This window comes from Girardinichthys multiradiatus, chromosome 4, assembly GCF_021462225.1.
Source record: "Girardinichthys multiradiatus isolate DD_20200921_A chromosome 4, DD_fGirMul_XY1, whole genome shotgun sequence".
Classification (NCBI taxonomy): domain Eukaryota; kingdom Metazoa; phylum Chordata; class Actinopteri; order Cyprinodontiformes; family Goodeidae; genus Girardinichthys; species Girardinichthys multiradiatus.
Genome location: NC_061797.1, coordinates 37,203,580 through 37,223,491, shown reverse-complemented (window position 1 = coordinate 37,223,491; position 19,912 = coordinate 37,203,580). Strand labels below are relative to the sequence as shown.

At 38.4% G+C, this 19,912-nt stretch overlaps 2 protein-coding genes across 2 annotated transcripts; one reads left to right on the top strand and one right to left on the bottom strand.

The window, feature by feature from the left end:
* Positions 1–1,704: 1,704 nt before the first annotated feature.
* LOC124866652 (aminopeptidase Ey-like) lies at positions 1,705–17,052 on the top strand. The gene is made up of 21 exons (XM_047362540.1): positions 1,705–1,756; positions 3,169–3,778; positions 7,367–7,509; positions 7,714–7,853; positions 9,500–9,626; positions 9,776–9,930; positions 10,006–10,119; positions 10,224–10,367; positions 10,531–10,596; positions 10,719–10,784; positions 12,280–12,452; positions 12,580–12,668; positions 12,785–12,918; positions 13,003–13,058; positions 13,139–13,286; positions 13,425–13,516; positions 15,640–15,750; positions 15,868–16,035; positions 16,171–16,311; positions 16,490–16,571; positions 16,713–17,052. Exons 2-21 carry the CDS (start codon positions 3,177–3,179, stop codon positions 16,869–16,871), a joined length of 2,910 nt encoding a protein of 969 aa, XP_047218496.1. The 5' UTR covers positions 1,705–1,756; positions 3,169–3,176; the 3' UTR covers positions 16,872–17,052.
* A 942-nt stretch (positions 17,053–17,994) lies between these two features.
* mespaa (mesoderm posterior aa) lies at positions 17,995–19,912 on the bottom strand. Its single transcript, XM_047363997.1, has one exon. It carries the CDS (start codon positions 18,986–18,988, stop codon positions 18,338–18,340), a length of 651 nt encoding a protein of 216 aa, XP_047219953.1. The 5' UTR covers positions 18,989–19,912; the 3' UTR covers positions 17,995–18,337.

The following is a 19,912-nucleotide window of genomic DNA, read 5'->3' as shown; positions in this document are numbered from 1 at the left end:
CATACAATACACTATGGTTAAAGTTAACACTGCTCCTCTCCCCGAACATATAATCCACACGGTGGTGGCAACATCATGCAGTGGGGAAGCCTTTTTCAGCAGGTACAGGGAGCTGGTCAGAGACAATGAGAAGATAGATTCAGCTAAATGCAGGGTAAACCTGAGAAAAAATCTGTTGGAGGTTGCAGAAGACTTGATCCTGGAGTTGAGCTTTCACCAGCACAACTGCAAATATACACCAGCATTATAGTGGAAATATTTAAAAGAACGCATATTCATGTTTGGAATTGTCCAATCAAAGTCCAAATCTTGGCAGGAGCTGCAGAAATGGTATTTGTAATGTGACAAAATGTGGAAAGGTTATGAATACTTTTGGAAGGTGCTGGAGTTGATCATATTTTCATCACTTTTTATCTTTTTCTACTCTGCTTTCAGGTCTTTTCACATTTTTCTGAGAGTCCTCTTTAAACAACATAATTAGACAACTTTTTGTTTTACTAATTAAAAAGAATATCTTACAAAAAACAGAAGGCCGTTTACATCATCATTCAAAATGCATTAATCTATAAATGTCATAAAGGCACTTTTTAAATTTCCCACTAAGAAAATCAACATACTTCGCTCATAAAGACAGTTAGTGGTATATTCATATTACCAATAAAATATAGTCAGTGGTGGTGCTCCTTATATATTTTGACACACTTGGTTCAATTTTCGTATTTAAATCATCCTAATAGGAACCAGATTCTTCCTTGCAGTTCCTAAGGAAAAATAAGCTTCTGTGCCAGTGTAGGATTTCATATAGAAACAATATTCTCAGGAAAATGTTGCATGTTGTTCACAGTAAGAGGTATCTGAAGTTGAGGTATTTTCTCATCCATGTTTCTGCACAGAAATACATAAATCTACAACAGTCTAGAAAAGGCTCAGCATCTGTTCTGGTTTAAGCTAAGTGATAGATGGCTTGCTAAGGAATCCTGTCTTGTTTCTACTTGTCTGAAACAGTTGGTGTGACACAGATCAAGGTGATGACACAAGACGATGAGGAAACGTTGCACAACAGTCGTGATAATGAGCAAATAAGAGACGCTTTTTTTTTTTTGAGTTCATATACCAGTGAGGTCTAGGGAAACATTTCCACATCTTGTTGGACATGTTTACCTGACTGTTAAGGAGTTGTGTTACAAGCCACTGAAAGTGTTACTGTAATAATAACTACGTTAAAGTTAATTAGTTAGGGTTCATCACTACAGTATGAGAGAATATGGGAGTGCAAATTGAGACACATCTCATTGTTTCAGTTAGACATGAACCATCAGAAGAAGCCATATGAATGCAGTATAAAACCATTTTTGAGCTTAAATAAAATGTTCCTGTGTGACATGCTGAGGTTTTCTGCAACATTAATAGATCCCAGAGAACAGAATCACTTGAGCTCATTTCAAACATGACAATCTCCTGAACTGGGAAACAGCAATATCTAGACTTGGTATAATTAACAAAAACAATTTAGATTTGTTACAATACAAATCCCACCTTTATGACAAAGATGTGTTTGCATGTTGTGAGTAGCCTTATTAAAGAAAGTATTCTAGGGACATTTTCACTGTAATAACATGTATTGAAAAATGTCAACAGACATGACGGAACAAGTTCCTAAATGATTGCAGGTAACTGTTCTGTCTCTGTTCAAAGATCCAGAAACGTTTCACTACATGGCACTAACAGGCAGAACCCGTCTGTGGACTTCCATAAGGTAAGTTGTGAAAAACCTGCCTCCAAAGAGAAAAGTCTTACATTAAGAACTGTTAGAACAATTGCTTAGTTCCCTGTCTAATCGTATGTGCTTGGATGTATGTAACTCAGGTGATCTTCAGACAGGGCATCGTGTATTCGCTCTGACCAGGTGCTCACATTGAAATCAGCCTCGAGTTGAACAGGATTACATTTGGATAGTTGCATTGCTGTGATTTGTACACTTGGCATTTTAGTTTGAAAAGGTCTTTGCATCTGTTTTTAGTCAACAGTAACAGTTAATTATTACTTTTGCGTTCCGTCGTAATTATGTGTATTTTTCTTCTGGGAAATTCATAAAGAGCATAAATCAGGTCAGATTCATCTGAGAAACAAATACTGTACTCCACTGGTGTTAAAACAGACCTGCACCAATGCTGATTATTTGGGTTTAAAACTCTTTTCATATTCCATTACTGAAAATTTGAAGTAGTTGAATATAATTAAGCAGACATGGAAGTATAGAGCTGTCACTGATGTCACTCAGGCAAATGAAAAGCAGAGCTATCGTGTCATAACCACAAATTTCAATATATGTCATAGACTAACACAGTAGTGTCATTGGTTTGCAGTTGTACCATACTCTCTCTAATTTGATGAGTGTCATATGTTATTTAAGTCATATACGTTTGAAACAGCGTTTTACTCTGCTTTAAAATTCCCATCAACTTTATCCTTGAACTGTCTGTTCCTTGGTCTTCAGGATAAATTTCATTCCACTTTACATAAAATTCCAAGAGAATCCAATGAAGTTTGTGTTTGTAATTTGAGAAAATGTGAAAAGGTTTAGGAGGTATAACATGCAGTCTGCCGTGCAGTACACTGTGTATTGAAAACATCGATATTAATCAGCCGACTGTCAGAGCTTTATCATAAACTGAATCAATTTTGACACACCTCTTTTTGATAATTAAGATTCAAGCAAGTGAAATAAAATATATACGTTTTGGGTGTTGTATTAACTCCTGTTTGGAATCTTTTGAGCTGCAATTTTCTTATTGTTTAAACAGCCTCCCCCGAACACACTTGAAGTTCAAAAACTGTGTACATACTGTACATACCAGGACATACAGAGATCTGCACAAATCATCCACCACAGAATTTACATTGGGGTATAAACAGGAATATAACCAGTCCAGCTTTATGTTTTACATCTTTTAAAAGTCCACCATTATCTAGAGCCACCATTCTGGAGGTTTACAGCCTATGCCAGACTCTCGTCTTATCATAAGGACATTTCGAAATGTCCTGAATGTTTTGAACTTTGAGCTTTGACCTGCCCACAGTATCAGTGATTAATGTTTTGGGCTGGATTCTGAAAGGCAGGACATAAATAGAGAAACTGTCATCCTTCTATCTTTTTACTCCTCTGAGCTGGAGACATGGGGAAGATATTCTACATCAGCATATCTGTGGCAGTAACCTGTCTGGTTGTAGCCACTGGAGTTTTAGCAATTATCATAGCCCTCTCTGTGATGTACGCTCATGAGAGGTCAAGAAATCTACAATCACTTCCAACCACTGCTGAACGCAGTTCAACCAGCACTGTTTCCACCACACCATCTGGACCCAAAGGACCTTGGGAGTACTACAGGCTTCCACAAACCCTCTCTCCTGTCCACTATAACATTACCCTATGGCCCCGGCTAAAGCCCGATGCAGATGATCTGTACATCTTCACTGGAAACTCCAGGGTGGCTTTCAGATGTGTGAGCCAGACTGACCTCATCCTCATCCACTCCAACAAGTTGAACTTAAGTATGTTTGATGGATTTCACGCCAAACTGAAGGGTTTGGCTGGAGCTGCAGCCCCCACCCTGAAAAAGACCTGGTTGGAGGTTCCCACCCAGTACCTGGTGGTTCACCTCAATGACCCTTTGCAGCCCGGCAGCGTGTACGAGCTCTACACAGAGTTTGTTGGAGAGCTATTAGATGACCTGGGAGGCTTCTACAGGAGTGAATACTTTGAAGACGGCATCAAAAAGTAGGATGTTCTATGGTTTTATTTTTACTTGGTCATTTTTACTTGGTTTAAGTATTTGATAGTACTTTTATAGAAACTGACAAATAAATTTAAGTGTGGAGCATTATATCACTACGAGATGATACCAAATATTTTCTTTTTATTTAATTTGTTGACCATTCAGAGATTTAAGAAGACAGTGATAAGAATGTCAAATATATTAGATACATCTTAACAAATTAGGGTATCATAAAAAAAGTTATTTGTGATATATTTTCAGCATTTATTTGTTCTAATTTTGATAATTATGGCTTACAGCTAAGACAGCCTGTGGCTCTGATGAAGGAAGCCCAGTATGCTCTAAAGCAGACACCAGCTTGTCTGCATTGTTAGGTCTATGTCTCTCATCTTCCGCTTGACAATACTGCATATCTTCTCTTTAGGGTTTAGGGGAGGCAAGTTGTCAAATCAGACACAGTAATGCAATGGTCATTAAACCGGGTATTATTACTTTTGGTAATGTGGGCAGGTGCCACGTCCTGCTGGAAAATGAAGCTTGTCAGCAGAAGAAAGCGTGAAGTGGTCTAAAATCTGGAGTTTGATAGGTAGACCAATGCCAGCAGATGACATGGGTCCCCAAATCATCACTTACCTTCACAGTGGACCTCAAGCAACACAGACTCTGTTCCTATCCACTCTTCCTACAGACTATAGGACCTTAATTTCCAAATTAAATGTAAAGCTTACTTTAAAAAAAAAAAAAAAAGACTTTGGACCACTGAGCTACAGTCCAGTTCCTTTTCTTCTTAGCCCATGTAAGCTGCTTCTGATGTTGTTTCTGGTTCATGGATGGCTTAAAGACGCATATGATAGTTGTAGCCTACATCCTGGAAATACGTATATGTAGTAGCAGTTGAAGCACCACCAGCTTGTCGAGGGACAACATGAAAATAAGATTGAGGCTACAGTCTGGCGTATTTCTAAATGTTGCTTATTTGTTCATAAATATGCACTTTCCCCTGTTTCCCTAAAATAAATACAAGCACTGTCTCAAGCTGCAGTCCAAGCCTTGTAAATTACATCCAAACTCATGAACATTGCTTCACATCTTCTCAAGGTTGCATTTATTCCTGTTGCGCAACATATTTCTACAACACTTCTTCATTCCACTTAACTTTCCATTATTGTGTCTGGATTCATCACTCTATGAACACCCATACTCTTTCGCAAAGACCTTTTGTGGTTTCCCTCTCTGAGGAGGGTGTCAATGAGTGACCCTATGATTGTATAAGCCATGGCATTTTATGCATATCCTTTTCCCCTTGGTTTTATGTAATGTTCTTAATAACGGAGAAACTGGATTTTGGGATTTCATTTGCTGTAAGTCATAATCATCGAAATTTGCAGAAATGAATTGTTAACTTAGTGTTAGCTTAGCTCGATCACCTTTACAGCTCTACATGGACCATATTAACACAAAATGGTCATTATATTCAGTTTGGCACTATTTATCAACAGAGGTAACACATTCACAAATGCCTGGTTTACCTCTCTTTTTTCAATGAAAAGACAGGTTGGGGTTGATGCCTTTTGCCCTCAAGTAATGGTTGAGAGATGGGGTACACAATGGTCAGTACCTCAGATAAATTGGGATTTCTTGCTGGGTGGCAACAGCATGAGGTCTCATGTATTCAGGAAAATGAGATAAAGGTCAGTTGCATATCCTTGAAGCTTTGGTGATTGCGAGCCAAAAAGCTGTTATCTACTCAAACTGTAATGATGAATAGTAGACAGGAACCATAACTGCAAATTAACTTTAAGGGGTTTTAAAATTTTAGAAACCCTTTAATTTGATATACAGGTCCTTCTCAAAATATTAGCATATTGTGATAAAGTTCATTATTTTCCATAATGTCATGATGAAAATTTAACATTCATATATTTTAGATTCATTGCACACTAACTGAAATATTTCAGGTCTTTTATTGTCTTAATACGGATGATTTTGGCATACAGCTCATGAAAACCCAAAATTCCTATCTCACAAAATTAGCATATTTCATCCGACCAATAAAAGAAAAGTGTTTTTAATACAAAAAACGTCAACCTTCAAATAATCATGTACAGTTATGCACTCAATACTTGGTCGGGAATCCTTTTGCAGAAATGACTGCTTCAATGCGGCGTGGCATGGAGGCAATCAGCCTGTGGCACTGCTGAGGTCTTATGGAGGCCCAGGATGCTTCGATAGCGGCCTTTAGCTCATCCAGAGTGTTGGGTCTTGAGTCTCTCAACGTTCTCTTCACAATATCCCACAGATTCTCTATGGGGTTCAGGTCAGGAGAGTTGGCAGGCCAATTGAGCACAGTGATACCATGGTCAGTAATCCATTTACCAGTGGTTTTGGCACTGTGAGCAGGTGCCAGGTCGTGCTGAAAAATAAAATCTTCATCTCCATAAAGCTTTTCAGCAGATGGAAGCATGAAGTGCTCCAAAATCTCCTGATAGCTAGCTGCATTGACCCTGCCCTTGATAAAACACAGTGGACCAACACCAGCAGCTGACACGGCACCCCAAACCATCACTGACTGTGGGTACTTGACACTGGACTTCTGGCATTTTGGCATTTCCTTCTCCCCAGTCTTCCTCCAGACTCTGGCACCTTGATTTCTGAATGACATGCAGAATTTGCTTTCATCCGAAAAAAGTACTTTGGACCACTGAGCAACAGTCCAGTGCTGCTTCTCTGTAGCCCAGGTCAGGCGCTTCTGCCGCTGTTTCTGGTTCAAAAGTGGCTTGACCTGGGGAATGCGGCACCTGTAGCCCATTTCCTGCACACGCCTGTGCACGGTGGCTCTGGATATTTCTACTCCAGACTCAGTCCACTGCTTCCGCAGGTCCCCCAAGATCTGGAATCGGCCCTTCTCCACAATCTTCCTCAGGGTCCGGTCACCTCTTATCGTTGTGCAGCGTTTTCTGCCACACTTTTTCCTTCCCACAGACTTCCCACTGAGGTGCCTTGATACAGCACTCTGGGAACAGCCTATTCGTTCAAAAATTTATTTCTGTGTCTTACCCTCTTGCTTGAGGGTGTTAATAGTGGCCTTCTGGACAGCAGTCAGGTCGGCAGTCTTACCCATGATTGGGGTTTTGAGTGATGAACCAGGCTGGGAGTTTTAAAGGCCTCAGGAATCTTTTGCAGGTGTTTAGAGTTAACTCGTTGATTCAGATGATTAGGTTCATAGCTCGTTTGGAGACCCTTTTAAAGATATGCTAATTTTGTGAGATAGGAATTTTGGGTTTTCATGAGCTGTATGCCAAAATAATCCGTATTAAGACAATAAAAGACCTGAAATATTTCAGTTAGTGTGCAATGAATCTAAAATATATGAATGTTAAATTTTCATCATTACATTATGGAAAATAATGAACTTTATCACAATATGCTAATATTTTGAGAAGGACCTGTATGCATGGATCCCCAAATGCATGATAAATGTTTAACAGTTTACTGTTCATCAGGAAATTCCACACTATGTGTAAAATTTGTTTTATACACACATTTTCAGCTTTTTGTTGACATACTTACTGATTTTTCTGCCTTATCAGAGTTGTAGCGACAACTCAGATGCAGCCAACAGATGCCAGGAAAGCCTTTCCCTGCTTTGATGAGCCGGCTATGAAAGCTATCTTTCACATGACTCTGATTCACCCTCAGGGGACTGTGGCTTTATCTAACGCCATGAACTATGGTAAGTTTGTGACCTTTTTATCTGGAAATAACACTCCTTATGCATATCACTGAGATAAATTAACTGGCTCTCTTAATTTTACTCTTGGTTTGCTGTTGACAGTGACTTGCTTCATACCTAGACTAATCTATTAACAACCAGCTGCAATTGTTACATATGGAAGCACATAATTGTGAACCTGCTGTTGTTTTTGATCCTTCATAGACCCTGTCAACATCACTGTGAATGGGGAGAGTTTAATTCAGACCAGCTTTGAACCTACCGAGATCATGTCAACCTACTTGTTGGCTTTTGTTGTTTGTGATTTTGCGTACATTGGGACAAACCCGGATGCAGATGTCTTGGTAATTATTCTTAAAGCACAGACAGAAATTATATATATATTTTATGATGATTTGATTTTATGTGATAGATGAAACTTATATTTGCATTAAAATTAGCGCAATAAAGCTCAGCAGTCTTCAACTTGTGAACTTGAATGTGTGAAGTAAAAGCTTAGTAACCTTAAACATTCACAGTGTTTGGACTCTGAAGGCAGAAATCACTGATTATAAGACCCAAAATGAAGCCGGCATACAGGTGAATCACTGCTGAAATATTTGGGGAGGAATAAACTCTAGTTAAACATTACACTCAGATCTCCGGTGAACCCTGAAAACAGCTTGATGCAGGATCATAACATTAAGCAGTACTTATTGTAGCTCATGTTTGCAGGTCTTGAAATGTTTATTCTACATGTTGCTCTATGGGTGCATCTCACGAAATTAGAATACCTTTTAAAAAGTTTGTTACCTAATTTCAGTGTAGTACTTCAAAAAGTAAAAATCCTGTATTATATGTCGAGTCATTTCACATAAATTTATATATTTTAGGCCTTTTCTGTTATTTAGTTCTGTTTTAACATACAAAAAGGACAGCATTACAGAAATGTCATGTTATGGCCTATACTATCATGGGGAAGACTTCTTACTTGGTAGTTATCAAGCAGACAGTCACTGACACCTTCCACATGGAGGGTAAAATGGAAAATGTCGTTGGTGAAGAAACTTACTGTTTACAGAGTGCTGTATCCAAGCATATTGGTGGAAAATTGAGTGGAGGGAAAACGTGTGACAGAAAAAGGTGCACAAGCAACAGGAATGACTGCAGCCTTAAGAGGATTGCGAAGCAAAGTTTGATTAAATATTTGGGGGAGATTAACAAGTAGCTAGAGTTAGTGCTTCAAAAACCAACACACATAGACGTATCCAGAACATGCACTATAACTGTTTCATTCTTTGTTAATTTTGCTTCTGAACAAATAAAGCACATTAGAAGATGTTTTTTTCTGCTACAGTTTGGAGCACAATGATTACTATTGCTTAGTGGTCCAAAGTCATCTTTTCAGAAAGAAATGTTTATCTTGCATTTAATTTGGAAATCAAGCTCCCATCATCTGGAGGATCTGGAGTGAAAAGCCACAGAATCACTGAGATCCAGTGTGAACTTTTCACAGTCAGTCAGTCATCCGTTGATGTTGGCCCACTGTGTTTTTCCAAGTCCAAAGTCAGCACAGCCATCTACCAGAAAGTTCGAAAGCACGTCATGCCTTCTTGTGCTGACAAACTTTATGGAGATGCTGATTTCAGTTTCCAGTAGATCTTTGCAACTGAACACACAGGCAAAATGACTAATATCTGGTTAAATGACCATGGTAGCACTTTTCCAGCAAGCTGGCTTCCCTAAACTCCAAATGAGGTAGCTCCAAGTCATAGTCATTATAATAAACAGAAGAATATGCTTACAATATATCATTCTGTGTGTAATGAATCTATGAAATCTACGAGTATTGTATTTTGAATAGAATTATAAAATAAATTAACTCTTCGATGCCATTTTAACTTATTGAAATGTGGTAGACTGCTCTGTCCTCTGCTGAACTCAAACCTCAGTGCACATCTTAAGCATTTTATCATATTAGTGTTAAAGCTCTGTTTGCTACCTGTTTTAGATCAGGATCTGGGCTCGCAGAAAGGCCACTGAAGAAGGCCAGGGAAAGTACGCATTGGAGACGACCGGACACATACTGGGATTTTATAAGAACTACTACAACTCTTCTTATCCTCTCAAAAAGTCAGGTATAGGTCTAAAGAAACATCCTAGTACAGTCAGTCTGCTTACATTGACTGATTCCTTTCCTAAGGCTCAAATTTTTGCAGTTAAAGTAAGGAAACTGAATTGGAAAGAACACAATGTGACCTACTAGGAGATCTGTTAATGCTTTTAGACCAGATCGCTCTTTCTGACTTCAGTGCTGGAGCAATGGAAAACTGGGGATTGATCACCTACAGAGAGACAGCACTCCTTTATAATCCTGGAGTTTCCTCTAATGGAGACAAAGAGTGGGTGGCAATTGTCATCTCTCATGAGCTAGCTCACATGGTAAAGTATTACTTGCTTCTTTAAATTGAAAGGTATTAAACTGTATATTTAATCACTGAAAATTGTCCCTTTCAGTGGTTTGGAAACTTGGTTACCATGAGGTGGTGGAATGACTTATGGCTCAATGAAGGATTTGCTACCTATGTTTCTTACCTAGGAGCTGATTATGCTGAACCCAGCTGGAATATGGTAAGGGTTAGGTGTTTTGTTATGAAAATTAGCACTGTATGGATGAAAAAAATTTAAGGTGCCTTATAGAAAATCTATTTCCCGTCTATCTATTTTATTCATAGAAAGATTTAATCGTTCTGAATGAGATTACTGATGTGATGGCCATGGATGCTTCAGCTCACTCCCACCCCTTGTCTACCAAAGAGGAGGAAATCCTGAAACCAGAGCAGATCAGTCAACTATTTGACGCCATCACATACAGCAAGGTAAATCATATCGTCTTTGATCTCAGATCCCACAGTAATCAGGGGCATCCTGACATTTAGCACATACAGATGCTATTACAATGTTATCATTGTGTTTTATTAAGATACATTGTGGACTGTACCATGATAGGTTTCCAACTAAAACCTTTGATTTGTATTACAGGGTGCAGCAATCCTCAGAATGCTCTCAGACTTTATTACAGAAACAGTCTTTTCTAAAGGACTCCATGTGAGTACAGATTGCAAAAGAGATACGCATCATTCATTTCAACATTGTGTTAATAGCAGAGGCCTATTTTTATCCCCACAAAAACACATCAAGTTTAATACTAGGATCTTATCTATCTGCAGACATATTTAGAGGAGTTTAAGTATAACACCACAGGCTACAAAGACCTCTGGAAGCACCTACAAATGGTAAGACAACAATATTTATATGTACTGCTTTCTTTTAAGACATTTCACTTAAAAGTTTGGGAAATATTTTAAAATCTAAAAACCAGTACATGCTCTGTAAACAAGTAGTTGGAGCTAAATGGTGCAAAAAAGTCTCTGATGTAACAAGTAACAGGTGCTTTATTTGACCTTTTTTTTAAAATACACAGCAACACAATCTTGCTTTAATTTGTTCAGAGGAGATCGATAAAGTAGTGCCATCTTTTAGATGTAGGAAAGCAAAGAACAGTTAAACGTGGATAAATCTTACTTCCTTTGATGTTCAAACAGCATGGATACTGCCTGACCCCTTAGTCAGCAATGTCCATCCACCAGCCTGCGTTAAGTCTCCATGGTAACCAAGTGTTGTACTTGCTGGTAGTTAGTAATGTCCACTACTTTCATTTCTGCTTCAGGCTTTAATGTACTTAGGTTCTGCAGCATCAGTATAAAGTGTTGTGAAAGAGTATTTTCCGCTGACAGATTTCTTCTGTTTTACTCTTACATTACACTTAGATGTTTCAGATCAACAAATGCATTTTAATATTAGAAAAAGATTATCAAAGTAAATAGAAAAATACATTTTTAAACAATGATTTCATTTATTAAGGGCTAACCAACCCAGCCTTGCCTTTTGTGAAAAAGCAAACGCCCGTACACCTGTTAACTGTTTGTGCCACCCTCTGTGGCAACAAGCAACAAAATCAAGAGTTTCCAATAACAGACAATAAATCTTTTACATTGCTGTGGAGTAATTTTGGCTTGCCAAGTCTTATTTGCAGAGCTATTTTAATTCAGGCCATCCTGTACAATATAAATTGAATTTAACTCCAGACTTTGACTAGGTCACTCCAAAACCTATGTTTTTTGGCCATTTAAAGCTGGTTTTGCTTCTAATTATTTCCTGCTGCACAACCTGAGTGCAGTTGTGCTTTAGATTGAGAACTGATAGCTGGACATTTTCCTTCAGGATGTTCTGTTGAAGAGCAGAAATTATGATTCCATCAATAACAGCAACTTCTCCTGGTCTTGAAGCAGCTACATATCTTATTAACATTGCAGAATATTTTGAGGGGATTTTGGCCAAAAATGCAAAAACATTCAATGGTGAAAGGGCAAAATCACCAACCCCCATTTCAAAAAATCTAATAAATTGTCTTTTTTTAAGATTAGGAAGGATTTGTTGCTCTAGACACATTTCATATCATACAAGAGCAGGCAAAACATGCTTTTTAGATTGCAGAGGCTGCTGACCCCTTCGCTAGGCACCTACTGGTGTAAAGTCTGCCTTTTACACTTAACCATGTCACATTATGACAAAACTTAATGTTGAGCAGAAACTCTTTTCTAACTTTAATATTTAACCTATATCTCATATGTCAGGATTGAAAACATAACAGCAGCTTTCAAATAAAATTCAATTGCTGTCTGCAACTCAAAATCGATTTCTAACTTATTGAATGTTTCTTGTTATTAGGCAGTTGACAAAGCTGGCATATCATTGCCCCATTCTGTGGAGGTTATTATGAACCGATGGATCCTACAAATGGGCTTCCCAGTGGTCACCATTGACACCCAGACTGGAAAAATCACACAGAAACACTTTCTGTTGGATCCAGAGTCTGTTGTGGACAGACCTTCAGAGTTCAAGTAGGATCCACTGTCTGATGGATGATATACATAGCTAAAAATGTGTGATGCAAAATTCCTCTGCTGTCTCTGTATGCTGTTTCTATTCATTTGTGCTGTATGTGTGATTCCTTGGATTTGGTTCAAGTTATGAGTGGTTCGTCCCTGTTACCTGGATTAAGACTGGTGGTTCTGAACAGCACCAGTCCACCACGTACTGGCTTCTTAACAAGGAAGGTGAGATTCATTTCAAATCTGTGAATGTCATGGGCCATACATGGAAGGATGACAATGATGATTATTATTATTATTATTGTTATTTTTATACATTTTTTTTATCTTCATCTAATCAGACACAAACATGGAACTGGTTCTTGGTGATGCTGAGTGGTTGGTGGCCAACATAAACATGATGGGTTTCTATAGAGTCAATTATGATGAAGGAAACTGGGAGCGTCTTATTGCTAAGCTGAGCTCAAGCCATCAGGTACAACACTTGCAGCACATCTGCTTTGGTTTCTGTTTAAAATGTCTGAGGATGTTGCTTGTAACTTTTTCCTTTTATTTTTAGGACATTCCTGTGATCAACAGAGCTCAGATTATTGATGATGCCTTTAGTCTTGCAAAGTGAGGTCATACTTTTGCAAACCGCTGCGGTTGAAATTCTATAAAAAATACTCAGGAGTTTAATTTATTTTTATTTTCAGGGCAAACATAGCAAACACAACTCTGGCTCTGAGGACAACTACATTCCTGAATAAAGAAGTTGAATATATGCCCTGGCAGACCGCTAGGAAAAACTTGAATTACTTCTTTCATATGTTTGGCTGTAGTGAAGTGTATGGACCCATGAAGGTTTGTTCAATAAGTGATCCTTAAAATATTATGAAGTTACAAAGATTATACAATATGCAGGGTATGTTAAATGTAATTACTCATATCATCACAGAAAAAAATTACAAATAAACATATTGTTTTATCTTCATCCCTCAGGCCTATATCAGAAAACAGGTCACCCCTCTGTTTCTTTACTACAAGGATCTCACTCTAAACTGGACAAAGATCCCAGACAAGCACACAGATCAGTAAGGAGGTTTTGGGTTTTTCTTTTTTACCATGAAGGCCTCACTCTTTTAGAGCACATATAATGATCTCAAACCTTGGCACCTGTGTTAAAGATGTGCAAAAAGACTTAATATAAATGTATCTTAAATAGCAAAATCTAAATCTCACACTGAAATATTTAAAGAAATCCAAACTTTAATTTAAGTACATTTATTCAGAGAGAAAACAACTTCCACGTTAAAAGTCATCAGTGCATCAGTTACTGGAACCCTTGAAAAGTTCAAACAAAATAACTAACTAAAGCATTTTGATTTTTATCCTTTGCATTTTTAACCTGGTCATAGACTCTAGGAATGTTCAGTTAACAATCCTTGACATCCTCTTTCCCTGGGGCAGAAATATTAAGGGACATTTTTATTTAGGCTTCTCTTCAAACTGGGAAAGACAAAAAAAACATGCCATTCAAGAAAGGAAGATTCAATTCAATTCAGTTTATTTATATAGCGCAAATTCACAACACATGTTGTCTCAAGGCACTTCACAAAAGTCAGGTACATACATTCCAATTAATCCTAACCATTGAACAGTGCAGTCGGAGTTAGTTATTTATTCAAATTGGATAAAAAGTTTTTCTGTCTAAGGAAACCCAGCAGATTGCATCCAGTCAGTGACTTGCAGCATTCCTTCCTCCCGGATGAGCATGTAGAGACAGTGGACAGTCACTGGCGTTGACTTTGCAGCAATCCCTCATACTGAGCATGCATGTAGCGACAGTGGAGAGAAAAAACTCCCTTTAAACAGGAAGAAACCTCCAGCAGAACCAGGCTCAGTGTGAGCGGCCATCTGCCACGATCGACTGGGAGTTTGAGAGAACAGAGCAGAGACACAAAAAGAACAAAGAAGCACTGATCTAGGAGTACTTTCTATGGGAAGGAAAACTAAATGTTAATGGATGTAGCTCCTTTAGTCATTTCACCTAGAAAGAATGAACAGATAAACTCTGAGCCAGTTTTCAAGGATAGAGTCTGAAAGAGAGCACATAGAGTTTGTTACAGTTAAGCTCAGTCAATTGCCATGTCTAGGAGAGAGAAAGGTTAAACACTAAAAGACAGGGCCATGTGGATCATTGGTAGAGGGTGAGCATTAAGTTGTTGCCAGCAGAAGCTTGGACGATTCCCTTCTCCAGAAAGGTGTCACAGGTAGACACAGAGTCAGACCAGGTGTAGCTTCTAGGAAGAGAATAGAGAGAACAAAGTTAAAAGCTGAAATAACAGCAAATAATGCAAATTTGGAGAGTAGTATGAGAATGTAGTGAAGAGTGTGAAAGTGGTCATTATGTCCTCCAGCAGCCTAAGCCTATAGCAGCATAACAACATAAGATGTGTGTTTTATTTTCTTTTTCACTATGTCTAAAGTTAGAGTGATGCTTACGACGTTTAAATGAGAAAAAACTATGACCATCTAGACTGAAAAAGGAGAAATCTTGCATCTTGGGTTCACTGAATGTCCATAACATTAGATGCTATCTTCATGGAGACTGCACAAGGATCTTTCAATTCATGCTCACAAAACTGAAAATGGCTCATCATTTGATCTTTCAGTAGAACTATGGCCCAAAACATTTAGCGAAATATATACACAAATGGTTTACAGACACAATTACAACAATCTTTATGACCAACAAATCCAAAACCTAAATGCTAAAGAAAACCTGTTACAGAGAAGAGTGTATAAGAGAGAACCTATGATTGTAGGTCATCTAGAGAGGTTATTACCAGCTCTGGTCCTCAAGGCCCACTGTCCTCCATGGTTTAAATGATTCCTGTTGCCACAAACATGATTAAATTAATGGGTCATTAACAAACTTCTCTTCTGCAGAACAAGATGGAAAGTTGAGTTTGGTCTATGAAAGATGAATTCATTTGAAGTTATTATGCATCTTTACCAGGAGTGGCAATAACTGTAGAAGATGTTGCATATATTGCAAAAATCTTTTTTCTTTCATCATCCTTAAATCAGCTTGTGTATTTCATTCAACAAGTGATCATTTTTGTTCTTTCTCTCTGCTTTTCTGTTTGGTTATGTTTTCTTTTATTAGACCACTCTGTAATGTCAGGTTCTTACGGTCCTTGTCTCTGTCCAGATACAATCAGATCAATGCAATCTCCTTGGCCTGCAGTACAGGAGTGGAAGGCTGCAGAGAACTGGCATCTGGCTGGTTTAAAGAGTGGATGAACAACCCTGCTGTCAACAAGTAAAGTCTTGTTAAAATGTAGCACTTAAAGCATTTTTTACTTTTACTTTGACCTCTTAGAATTTCCTTTTGGACATTTTTACTAACTGTATTTTTGTTTTTCACCAAACTTTGCAGCATTAATGCCAACCTGAAGTCCACAGTGTATTGCAATGCAATTGCAGCAGGTGGAGATGAAGAGTGGGACTTTGTATGGAAAATGTATAAGAACGCTACCATTGCTTCAGAGGCAGACAAACTCATGCATGCTCTGTCCTGCACCAAGGAGCCCTGGCTGTTAAACAGGTCTTTCATGCACAAATTTACAAACGCATTTACACATGGCTGATGCTTACTGTCTGATTGGTTATTTGTTCTAAGAGACATGTTTGTTTTTAGTTTGACTCTTTTATAATGTCAAAACAATTTTGTGCATTTCAGGTATCTACAGTATTGCCTGGATCCAGAGAAGATCCGGAAGCAGGATGTATCTGTTACTTTTATTTACATTGCACAAAACCCTATTGGGCAACCTCTGGCTTGGGACTTTATTAGATCCAACTGGGACTACATATTCAATGAGTGAGTTTTCTCAGTATTTATATATTCTGCAAGTTAGTGGTACGTGCTAACTAAATTAGCAAAATATGTATTTATAAAAGACATTTGTATCAAAGTGGTAAAGCAGCTTTGTTTGCAAAGTCTTGTTCTGCAAAAATTTGACATAGCTTTGTTTTTTTTTTGTTGTTGCTTTTTTCAGATATGGTTGTGGATCAATTTCTTTTGGAAGTATTATTTATGGATTGACTGAACGTTTCTCCTCTGAATTTGATTACAAACAGGTACGGATTTATTGATCAAACTGTTTATTTCCCTATAATTCAGTTATAAGCCGTAATACTGAATCTTAAAAAAAAGAAAAAGGTTTTATGTTTCATGTTACGTAGAAATGATTTCTGCTTTTCCCACCTTCTCCTTTTTAGTTGAAGCTGTTCAAAGAAGAGGTCGGAGCACGGCTTGACTCAGCAGCTGCAATTATTGAACATGTGCTGGAGAGAACCAAGGCCAACATGAACTGGGTGGCCCTGAACAAAAAACCACTGTCTGACTGGCTGATTAGTCAAACGTCTAAAATTTTGTAATCCTAGCCATTCGGTGCAGAGATATAAAACATGCAACAGATTGTTCTACAAACTTTTATCTACTTGAAAGCAAGCATACTGTATATTTGAACTTTGTATATCATTTTCTGATCAAATAGGCATAACTTTAATGAGACATTTAGGGGAAATCTTTTATGAAATAAATGTATTTGAAAAACTAGATTACATGTGTGCTTTTTATTAAGGAAAATAAATCAAATTAAGTTAAGGTATCCAGGTGTCTTCAACAGCGTTTGTTTTCTTTGCATCTTATGTGAAAGATGCTTCACCTCATTACATATTTAGTCCTAAATTTTGCAGAATACCAAACAGATCCTGTTTTATTTGTTATATTATAAAATGTATCTCTGGATTCAAATGTGTGGTTTAAAGTTTCAAAGACAATGACAAGACTTCCACAAATTAAAGCCAACAATAGAGCCAAAAGTCTGTCCTTACTGCATTGACTACCATCAAGTGAAAAACTTAGGACACCCTATGGATGCCGGTGTCCTTTTCTGACATATTTGCACACGTTGATATTTAACATCAATTTTAATAATAGCGTAAAATTAAAGTAACAATAAACCTTTTGTAAACCTTTTGTAAAATGTAATACAGAAAATACTATTTCTGATGAGGAATGAACTAGAAGTGATTAAAATCTGTCCTACAGAGATCCACAGCTTAGGTGGGAGAATCTGTCAACACGATAACTATTAGCTATGGACCAAACTTGAAGATTTGCAAGAAGAAAGTCAAGTGGTAAAAGAAAAAATCCCTATTTAAAGTCAAGCACAAGCCTTACTTTGGTAACGTGCAATATCTTCCTAGTAAATATCAGGGCTGTTGTACATGTTGGAAAAAAGCTTTATTTTAAATCATCCAAAGCATCCTACACCTTTACACAGGATGAAAAACATGGCTCATAACTGGTTTTAGATCTGCTGTCACCTCTCTCAGTGGGGGTCTTTCCTGAAAACCTTTAGAGAGGAAGTGCGGCCTGTTTAGCACATCCTGTAGACAGCTGCTATGTTTCTGTGAACCAGAGGCCAAACACTGGGTGTGAATGTTGTGTGCAGGGTAACATTTGGGCTTGGAGTAAATGAACCAACAAGGCGTTTTATGATAAATATTATTTATTCTCTTCACTGTGTGAAAACGTAATAAATACACACTTCTATGTACAAAAGTACATAAAAGGCAGAAAATGATTTGTTCAAAATAACATGCTTGAGAAGTTTAGTCCATATATTAGTTAAATTATAAGGTAACAAATCTCACTGAGTACATTGGTCTCTGCATCTTTCAGTACTGTCCAGTGAATGGGAAAAGTTCTGATTGTTCATGGTGCTTCGAGGACATCTCGCTGGTGAAGTAACCTTCACTTAAACCCTGAAAACAAAAAATATTTTAACTGTGACGTTATGAAGAGCTGTATTTATTTACATGAAAAGAAAACGGAACTATACCTGATATAAATGCTGAAAAGAATAAATCTGCTCTGTGTTCAGGGCTGTTGGTTGATCCGAGAACTGGCTGAGGGGTTGGACCTGCTCCACAAAGCCTGAGGATCTCGTCTGCTCCAGCACCTCCTGGCTGAGCCCCAGCTGCTCTGATAGGTAAGAGATGTATTGAATGGTGAGGCGTAGCGTCTCAATCTTGGTAAGGGCCTGTCCAGCTGGCACCACAGAGGGAGGAAGGTATGTCCTGAGCTGATGCAAAGCTTTGGTCAGGTCCCTCATCCTTAGCTTCTCCCTCTCGCTCGCAGTCTGCCGTTTTTTACTTGGATACCTGGATCTGGACTTCTTCATGGGGGCAGTAGATGAAGAGGAATGTCTTGAGCTAAGAATCTCCATTTGTTGGGATGGTTGAGGGTCCACTGTGCTGCTCAATAAGAAACTGTTCAAGGCATCTTGTTCATTTCTTAGGGCCTGGAGGGATACCAGGGAAAAGCAAAAGGAGTCCACAGAGGAGGTAGGAGAAAGGCTGCTGCCTGCACTGACATAACCAGGATCTGAGGATAGATCACAAGCTGGAGACCTTTCTAGAAGATCATAATCAAAAAACATGGAGTTCTCCTGTAGCTGGAGAGGAGAACAGTAGGACATTTCCATAGTTGCTGCTGAAGTATCACTGGTCCAGTTGTAGGCCGAGTGGTGGGCTGTCACTGAGTTTCTACAGGAGGATGCACTGGATATTGAAAAGAGAGAAGGATGCTGCTCAATATATGTGGTGAGGGGTGTGAAGTGTCACCTCCTGAGAGCCTCCTCTGGTCCTGAGAAGCTCTGGGACCAGGGATGACACCTAGGCCAGGGGGTCCCACGGGAAACTGGCATGCTCCAATACAAGGTGTGATCTGGCTCTGCTAGTGTGAGCATCATGCTTCTGCAGGTGTTTGAATATGACACTACCATGAAAGGGCCACATACTTGGCCCTGAAGCTGAGATTCTTATTACAAACTCTGCAAGTCATTGAAGCAGTGGAATTATCTGCTACATAAAAGTCTAAACATCATTTGTAAGAATTACCTCTGTTTCACTGTATGTTGAGTAGATGCTTGTCTGAATGAAATAAGTTTATAGGTCCATTATCTGCCACATATGAATGCTGCTTGCAAGAATAAGGAAAAACTGGCTTTGTATTTAATGAATGCTTTGGCCTTGGTCCTTCCTGTCATTTCACTCCAGACCAAGTTAGAATAAGTGTGTCGTGTCAGCTGGGAGGTGTGAATGATTAGCACCTTTAGCTGTTTGGACAGCAGCTGGCCTCAGGCCTCAGAACCTTGATGGAAAAGATGCAACCAGTTTTCAGAAAATCGATTTTTAGCCCCAATGGGCACAACAAACATTGGTTAATCTCAAGTATTTAATTGCTGTTTAATTGCCATTAAATTAATTTCAATTAAAAGTATAAAATGGAATAACTCTGCAGTACAGACTCCAGTTGCAGTCCATGCTTTGTGATGCTTTCCTCAAACTCTTTAACTACCTTTGCTTCACAATCCTCTCAAGGTTGCAGGTAATGTTGCATGTGCACC